We start from the raw sequence: 9,546 nt of genomic DNA, 5'->3' as shown, positions 1-9,546 counted from the left end.
AATCGCCTTGGTTTTTTTAGGTTGTCATTTTTCAACATAGAATATATTTTCTCTTCTCTCGCGCTGGTTGGCTGTTTTCTTCTCAACACTCCCTTTCTAGTTTCTAGCTTTTGCTTGCTTGTTCACATTGCTTTTCATTGTTTCACTGTGTTGCACGTGGCACGGCACAAACATGTGTTGCACGTTGTTGCACGGTTTTCTCTCTCCACACTGCTATCTATTTAGCTGTTTATATTTCTATACATATATATGAATACATTTCTTTTAAGTGTTGCTTTCTATCTCGCTTTCTTGGTTTGGCTCACTACTCTTAGCTTTGCTTCTATTGTTTGTGTATTAGTGCGAGAACGAAAAATCAAAAGCTTCTCTGTTTGGATAATAATGCTATTTGGGGTTGATGACATTAGAAAACGCAATTATGAAACAAAAAACAAAAAAGGTGACGAAAAACAAAACCCTGATAATAACTGTGTGTGTGTGTTGATCTGTGTATTTTATGTGATGTGAAACATCGCGGCCTATCGCTACCACTGGATGTGATTGTGAGGAGCAACAATTGTCCTTTCTTTTCGTATTGCTGCTGATTGGCGTAAGTTGTGTGGCCGACGGTAGGAAAATAGGTAGCAGTAATAATAATAATAATAATTAATAATTATTATCAATAGTAATAATGTAAATAACAATAATCCTATGTACAACCTCATCCTCCGGCAGAGCACTTCCGGAGGTTTAACTAATGTGGATCATCACAATTGAACGGTGTCTGTCTGTCTGTGTGTGAGTGTTTTTTTCCTCCCTCCCATTTGTTCGTGTGTGATAGCAAAAGTCTATTTGCTAATCAATCCTTCCAATGACTTTCCTTTGTTAATCTCCATTCCATGGTCCTAGCTATATGCTTCTGTTCAGTTCTTTCGTTTACAATTTCACAATTTTTCTTATCCTTTCTTGTTTTTTGTTTTTTTTTTCTTTTGATTTGTATTCACTTCCCCTTCTATCGTTTGAATGATTTGAATTTTCATACAAAACCCGATTGCTTTATATTAGTGTGTTTGTGGGGTTGTTTTTTTTTCTCTCCTTTCTTTACCAGTGATGTTAAGTACTCTTGTTGCATTGCTTTCTATCTCAGTCAGGGCTTTTCCGTGCTTACTTGATCCTTTTCCTTCCATTTCCACGCTTGAAAGCTATCGTAGTTCAGAACCTTTAGCTGACAGCATTCATCACCCGCCACGCTACTAAACTCACAGCATGCTGTCTGTCTGTTGGTAGCTTGCGCTATCGCTTCATAGATGGCGCTAACGGCTACTCATCGAATCGCGTGACAGCCCCAGAGGTAGGGCGAAGAAATCATTACCATTGCGATAGGAAATTTACACCACGCAATGCTTTCGTCTATCTCTCCTGCCTGTCCGTCCGTATGCGTGGGAGCATGGCGGCGTATTTGCGTGTCAAGAATTCTCGTCTCCCCCTTTTTTTGTTTTACATCACCACACAGCATCGTCTCGATCGTGTGCTGTCACTCACGACGTCACTGGTGTTGCCGCTAAACTTCGACAGCGTACCGCCCGGTGTGCCCGGTTCACTTTCCCCGATCGTTGCCACCACCGAACCGCCGCCGCCACCGTGCAGCGATCCGTTTCCGGTGCCGACCATCGAACTGCCATCACCGTACGGGTGGTGCCGATTGCTGAGATGTGGCGAACCGTGCGCCGGATGATGCAGATGGTGATGATGGTGATGCTGCAGTTCGTTCGAGACGAGCGACAGTTCCAGGGGCGTACCGGAACTAGCGCCGTTCGGGGTGGTGGTACCGTTGCCACCACCCGTTCCATTGCCGATGCTGCCCGCCAGGCTCGGTGCGGTACCGCTGAGCAGGGACCCATTCTCCGGACTGACGCTCGAGCGATTCTGGGACCGGTGTTTCTTCAGATCGGCCAGCGTGCCTGCGACAGAGGGATCTTTGGTTTTATTGGTTTTGTATCGAATTTTTTAAGGTAGGAGGGAGTGGTATTTTGTGTGTGTGTGTAGTTTGAGGAAGCCATATTTGGTTGTATTTGTTTGCGTAGTTAAATTCAAAAATTATTTAACAGTAAAGGAAGGAAAAATCGGTGGTGGTGCAAAAGAAAACAAGTGTGTGTGCGTGTTTAAAGAATAAAAAGAGAGATAAAGAGAGAAAGAGAGAGAGAGAGAGAGAGAGAGAGAAGAAAAGTGAAGGTTAAGATAGTCCATGGGTAAAGGGTTAAGAAAATTTCAATGAACAATATGGTTCCGTGCGTACAGTAACGTCCCAAGGAAATGGGCGTGAAGATGATTTGGCACAAGGAATGAAGGTGACAATCAATCCCTTACGATGATAATTGCTGCTGCTGCTGCTTCTTGCTGCTTCCGTTGCCACTCAAAATGGTTAAAAGATTCAATGAAATCAACGCCAGAAAATTTCCTCTCCTTATTTTTTTTTGCGTCCACTTAATTAGATTGCCATTCTTTTGCAAAACAACCGCGGTTTTGGGGTTTCCTCTGCCTCGGTTGCGAAAATTTTGCACAGAGAGGAAATGGAGGTATAAGTAAAAAATAACACAACAATCGTAACCCCTTTTTTGAAATTCTCTTTTGAAAAAAAAAACCCCGTGAAAAGGAGGATGCGACAAATGAAAAGTTTTTAATGTTTGCTTCCGGATGTGGTGGAAGAGAGCAAAAAAAAAAAGGACAGGGACTGTTATGTGACAACTTTTGGAAAACTCAATTTTACGGATGATTTAAAATGTGAAGAGAATAAAAAAGCGAAATAAAACCATAACGAAACCTTCGTCCAATTGACAAGTCAAGAAGAAAGAGAAATTTATCTAAAGGGTAAAAAAGCGAACAATCACCGTTTTGAAAAAGGTAAAAAATGTGTGAAAAAAGTAAACCTAACCAAAAAAGGAACTTTACTGGGCGTTACCAAATAACGCGAAGCCAATAGGTAAAATTGTAGCAAAAATAATGAAATTAAAACATGAAAATAAGAAATAGATAAAAGGACATTTTCTAATATCAAAGAAAAAAAAGATCAAAAAGAAAAAAAAACAGAGGAAGAAATAACAGAAGAAAAAATATAAATAGGAGCATAAAATAGGAAAAAGAAAGAGAAAGAACGAAAAAACATTCTAGAGAAACATTTTTTGTTTTAATTCGATGAAAGATTGAAAATTAAAACATGGAAACAAGTGAAAAAACCCGAAACACTTCGAAGAGAAAAAACATAAACTGCGAAAGGAATTCAACTGAGCACACCAAAAAAATGCAAAACAAATCATGAACATTCTACAAGTGAAAAACAATGATTTTTCAATTAAAACATGAAAACAAGAGTAGATAAAAGGGACATTTTTAATCTCCAGTGGGGGAAAAAAGCTTCTGAAAATCCGACAATTGGAGGTTTAAAAAAAGGGCAAAACGATAAAGTAAAACAATGGAGAGTACTCGACTGAAAGTGTAAAACAGAAATGAAAGTAATGCTCTCATCCTTCTGTGCCGATGTCGATGGAGACGCCCAGTCTTTGGTGGGAAATAAAATGGTGGGTTACGATTAATCCCCCGAAACGAAAGGACCCAAAACCCATCCTTACGGTGCGAGTGACCTTTGCCGCGAGGGATAAAGAATACGAGGCCGTAAAATGGAGCGCATTTTTCTCCTTCGTTTGTCATACATTTGTTTGAGCTTTTCTTATTTCACGCCTAAAAAAATTAGGAAACAATTTTTTTGATATGTTTTTTACACGACATCAAACACAATCATTCGGGTGAAGCAGAATTCCCCCATGCCGTGGATGATTTCGCCTGCGTGCTTTTGAGTTTTTGAACATGATCTTGTGCAAAGGAAGGAACACGCTGGAAGCAGCACAGCAATTGCATCGGTGAGAGAGCGATAAGAAGGCACACAACACAAACATAAACACACATACACACGCGTGGGTGAGTGGAAGTGGGAAGGACACGCGGGATGGTTTGCAGACGAGGGATGCGGGGATGCGGGGATGATGATGGGAAAGCATATGAACGATACGTACCGACTAGGACCGTCACCTGGACGTTGATCTTGCCGTTCTCGCTGTTGGACGTGGAGTACACCTCGGCGGCGGTGGTGGTGGCTGCAACGGCGGCCGTCGTACCCCCACCACTGCCCCCGGTCACAGTGGCCGCCGACAGGGCGCCCCCTCCTACGCCTCCTCCCGCTGGAATGTTAACCGAACCGTGATGGTGCAGATGATGATGGCCGCCTCCGCCCATACCACCATTGCTATTATTATGATTGCTGACTAGACCACCAACACCAACACCCGTGCCGGGACCGGCCGACCCGATACCCTTCGACTCGATCAGGTACGTCTCATCGTTATCCTTACCGTCCGGCGAGCGCCGATCGTACTGGTTGAGGGTCGGCGATCCGCCGCCGCTCACCGGCGACCCGGTGTTCTTGCCCCGCTGATGCTGGTGCCGCTGCAGGCTGCTACTTTGGTTGTTGTTGATGCTGTTCAGGTGGCGCACGTTGTTGCTCAGCCCACCGCCGCCACCGCCACCGCTACCACCGTTCATGATCGGTCCACCGTTCGGGAGACTGTTGTTATTTACACTGTTCATCATCAGATGGGTGGCAACACCGTTGCCGTTGTGATGGTTCTGATGCTGGAGGTTGTGATGATGGGGATGATTATTGTTATTGCTACTGCTGTTGCCATTGCTGATGATGGTGGTGGTAGTGCTGCTGCTGTTGGTGGTTGTGCTGTTGGACGTGCTTGTGGTGGAGGAGGTGGTGGTGGTGGAAGATGCGGAGGAGCTGTTGGCATGCTGGGAGGATGCGTTAGTGCGCACGGAGGAGGATGAAACCGAGGCGGTGGACGATGACTGATTGTTATTGTCACCGTTTGCTGTCGCGGCTGCGGTTGCGATCGTTGTCGCGGTTGCCGTCGCTGCTGCCACACCGTCCGGGGTTGTGTAGCCCTGGAAAGCAGAGAAGGGATGGAGAAGAACAAGATTGAAAATTGGGGATTTAGTAACGAACAATGGTATAAGTTTATAGGTTGGATTTTGTATAGTCGGGAAATCATATTCTGACAGTACTGCACAGTAGAAGTTTTTCGCGGATTAAAGGACAAAAATTTGCGTCGATGAATATCATAAAAAAGGAATATTCTTTTTGCATACTCTTTACACAACACTATTTGTTATGAATAATTTAGTACGATTGCAAAGTGTTTTTCGAGATAAATATTTTTTTTTAATTTTTAGATTATTTTCCTTAAAAATCAATCAATATTTTAAATTACTTATTTTTGCTTGTGCTTTGATTCTCCGAATTTTCATAAAATATTCAGTATTCAGAAATAGCATAAAAGAATTAATAAGAATCATAGAAAGGAAAGTTTTTAAACAAAGATTTTTGTTAGATTAGGCTGCAACATTTTGCCAAAGGATCTTTGTGGTCTGTTAAACTTTTGAAATTATGGTGGAATCTATCTTCTGCGAGACTCCACTGCATATGATGTCCCATACAAGATTGTTATCTTGTTTTCATATAATTGAACAGAATTTGTCGGTTATTTCTTCTATAGTTTTAAATGTTATTTAAAAAAAATTATGTTACTTTCATTCAATTCAATTACAAAATTGAAATTTTACAAAAAAAAAATCGGTAAGAAGTTTAGGGATTTCCAAAAAAATTAAGTTGGTTTATGGATTCTTACTATGATATTTAAATGATTATTTTTGAACAAAGGGTTATCTCCTAGTGTCCATAATTCGATGTGCTCGCAACAGAATTGTGATTGTTTTGCCTTTCTTCACACCCTTGTCCCTTGTAAGTTTCGACAAGTGAAACGCGCTTCAGAAGATGAGGCACCCCGAACGCTTGAAATGTAATTACAAATTTATAATTACACCTCAACGTTGCGCGGAAGCCGTCCTAGCTGGGATTGCTAGTATTTGTACTGTAATGAGTTATAGCGAGAATTGTAGCGCACCGAAACACAAAAAAAAACACCACAAGAATGGGAAGACAATGAGGACTTCTCTCATCACTCTGGACCGGTCATCTATTATTAAATTGAAGGGTTCGCTATCTATTGTTCCCGCTGGCGAGCAGGTGTAGTATATGGGTGAGCTTTTTCCAGCCCCCCAAACCATCTTCAAGCTCACAAAGCAGAGAAGTAGAAGAAAAAAAAATAGGTTGATAATTTATCAGGACCGCCAAGAATGATGGCGCGAAGCAAAAAAAAGGATGGATAATTTTATACGTAATTAATTATTTTTAGACACACCGAAACTCTGATTGGCTCCTAGTGGCCAGTCCGGTCCTCCTGCCGTGTACCTACCCTGTACCGTAGCCCGATAATACTATCGTCCAGCGTGGAGTCCCGTTTCTTGTCTCGCTCCAGATAGAAGACGCGTCTCATTTTGGACTTAATTTTGAGGGCACTGCTGGTTCACGCTGCACACACAGTACACGCTTAAAGTTCTCGTTGGATGGGCTTTTCCAGCACGCAAACACAAGCAAAATCACTTTTTTTAAATGCAACCGCACAGCAGCAAATGTTCAGCCAACGTACAAGCTCTTCTGTTTCTTCTGTTCAATTGGGGCGCATCATGTGGAGGATAATGTGTTAAAGAATTGTATTTCCCCTTTCGCTGTGCTGTACTGGTGGATTTTTTTTTAGCTGGACACACAATACACAGAGTCAGAAGAGAAAGTTTTCTGTCCTAGCTGCCGGATGAAGCGGATCGAACGACGGATTATTTGGAGCTTTATATGCATGTATGGATTATGCGTGCGGCGGAGAGAGAAGTTTTTCTGTTGTTCTTTGACTTGCAATGTAGGTTGTTTGAGAATTCTTCACAATTCTTATTCTCCCTCTGCTTTTGGGAGAAGTTTTTCCACACACACACACACACACACACGCACGCAGTTACAGAAGGACTACTCGGTGAGATCATAAGCTATTGACCGAGTGATAGTGATCCAATATTTGTCTGTTAAGAAAACAATAAACCACTCCAACAAGAATGGGAGATGAAGAGGCAAGGATCGCTACTACTTTTCCATTCTTACGCAATACCAATCGCACAATAAGAGGGTGAGCCCTTTCATCAAATTTCCCAACAAACAATGCTTCAAAGAAGAGCTGCTCCGGAAGAAAGGGAAAGCCAGCGAGTTAGGAATGTCAAGGGTAAATGTTGCTCCGCTGAGGTTGTGTTAAGAAGAAAACCAGTACCGCGTGGTATAATTTTTGCTTAACGCTTCATAATGAACGCTTGTCGGGGAAAAAACAAAAACTTTTTCTTGGCAAGAAAGTCTCAAGGAAGTAACTGATCCGTGGTAAAGCAGATTGTCTTCCCCCTCCGTGCACAATGGCAGGCGCCGGATGTTTGAGCAGATAATGTAATTTGATGAAGTCTGCTTGTCTGCTTTACCGGTGTCGTTGTGTCCTGTTTTGTATTTTCTTTTTTTTTTGTACTTTAATGTGCTTAGCTTTGAGTTAAAAGTAACTTTAAATTTCTTGTTTAATTATTGGATCATGGAGTTGTTTACGAATTTTGTTTGAAAATATTTACAACCATAAACAGGGAGAGGGTCTTTCAGATGAATTCACAAGAATAATCAATATTTTAGGCAAAGACAACGTATGCATTTTAAAAATAGGCCTTTTTAACGATTTTTCATTTGACAGCCCTTCTCTTCTTCTTCTTCCTTGGCACTAACAACCTTGAGAGGTCTCGGCCTCCCATTCCTGGATTTCTGTGACTTGATTCTACCCATAGCTAGGTAGTCGGTCGGTCAGCCCTGCGTCAGGATGGGATTTGAACCCCGGTTCTGCCTTATGTTCAAGCAATTCATTCAACGGCCCTTCGTATCATGCCTGCTGGATACCAGAACAACTATTACAGAGTTTGCAATTGATGATTTGTTTGGGCTTTGAGCCTCATGCCTGAGCGATTAGCTGGACACATTCTCCTAGTCTTCTTCTTCTTTCTTGGCACTACAACCTCGAGAGGTCTCGGCCTGCCATTTCTGGCTTTCTACTGACTACGGGGTGACTACGGGGAGACTTAAGGGGTGGCGGTCTGGATGGGATTTGAACCGTGAAGACCGGCGCCGTTATCGCCTCATCCATCGGACTGCCCCCATTCCCCTAATAACTGACCAAAAAAGCTGCGCGGTTAGAAACGTCTTAGCACTCCTGGAGAATGTCCAAAACATGTAATTGAGATGAGATTCAGATCTCGGAGACCTAAAATGGCTGTCGGACTGTAAAAACGCAGCAGAAAGTGATGTAGAAAACCTAGGATTTATCGATGTATATTCAGGTATCCAGTCCAGAAATCTGGACTGTCTGGATCTTGGACAAGATGGGGGAATTGGTTATACAAAACTCGACATCGACGTCTGAGGCGAAGCATTCTATGTGCCAATATCTCAGAATTAGTAATTGGTGACTGACGTTAAATAAAAAAAAATTGGTGACTGTTGTGACGTCGAATGCGTCGTCGATCGCAGAGAGACTGCCACAGATAACCCCAGCTGCGGCCATTAGATTCTGTTCTGGACAAGGCTCGTCTGGAGGCCCTTGAGACGCTCGAGCAACAAATCGTCAAGTCCAGGAAACAAATGCGAACATCGCGTAGAAATAAGATCGCCATTAAGCTAGTTATCGCCATCCAGCTAGTTATCGCCATCCAGAAGAGTTATCGCCATCCAAAGCTTGTTCATTGTTTTGATGTATACGTTAGAAAAAAATAGTAGCAGGGAATTACAGATTAAAATCGCATTAAGAGTAACATTATCAGATGATATCACAATCAGCAACACATTATTTCATACACCAGTTTTAGAACGCTCGTAGTTAAAGTACTTCCATGAAGCTGTTGTGCTGACTGTCCGAAATGTTCTGTTGCTTTTATGATATCATCTGACTAAATTGCCCTAATATTTAGATCCTGTAGCGACCATTGTAAATAAATTAAATTTCGCATTAAAATTGAAATATGACAGCATTGCCAAATCAACTTGCACTGTGATGATGCCTGAAATTATGGCTATTCCTTTGAAGTCATGTGCAACTCCTACATACAGTTGTTTACCTTCAACATTTGTAATTACTACAGACCGATAGAGGATGACTTGTTTGGTTAGCATTTCCTGTACCCATGTTACTAAAGACCTACTAAAGAGGGAGGGCTTAGTGATAAGTTTCCTCCCCCAAAAAATAGCGCTTAACGACAGTCATAAACTTCTTCCGAAGATAATCAAAAACGTACATCTTTATGACCCATTTTTTATTTATTAGTACCCAGCTTACTCATCAATGTCAATGTACAAGTGCGTCGCAAAGCTTTTGCTGTTTTCCGTTCGAGGAACTACCGTACTACTTGCGAAAAGCGGACAACCTGTTTCCTGTGTAAATTGATAATACAGACAGAAGTCCTTCCGATCAGTCATTTTTTTCTTATATTAGTACCCAATCAACACAAAGCACCAAAAGCGTTGAGAAGGAAGTTTTGCTGTCCGTAATCGAG

The 9,546-nt window shown here is 42.0% G+C and overlaps 1 protein-coding gene across 10 annotated transcripts in view; it reads right to left on the bottom strand.

The window, feature by feature from the left end:
* Positions 1 to 21: 21 nt before the first annotated feature.
* The window catches only part of LOC118503876 (protein phosphatase 1 regulatory subunit 12B-like), an 84,567-nt gene continuing 75,042 nt past the window's right edge, over positions 22 to 9,546 (bottom strand). For 8 of the 10 annotated variants that reach the window (XM_036037622.1, XM_036037626.1, XM_036037624.1 and 5 more), the window contains 2 exons: positions 4,047 to 4,977; positions 22 to 1,955 (listed from right to left, as the gene is read on the bottom strand). In XM_036037622.1, coding sequence (XP_035893515.1) covers positions 1,477 to 1,955; positions 4,047 to 4,977 — 1,410 coding nt within the window. In that variant the 3' untranslated portion in view covers positions 22 to 1,476. The remainder of the gene's footprint in view (positions 1,956 to 4,046; positions 4,978 to 9,546) is intronic. The other 2 variants (XM_036037629.1, XM_036037621.1) reach the window with 1 other exon arrangement.

The sequence above is a fragment of the Anopheles stephensi genome, chromosome 2 (genome assembly GCF_013141755.1).
Source record: "Anopheles stephensi strain Indian chromosome 2, UCI_ANSTEP_V1.0, whole genome shotgun sequence".
In the NCBI taxonomy this organism is placed as follows: domain Eukaryota; kingdom Metazoa; phylum Arthropoda; class Insecta; order Diptera; family Culicidae; genus Anopheles; species Anopheles stephensi.
Note: the sequence above shows the minus strand (reverse complement) of the source record. Positions and strands in the feature narration are given on the sequence as shown.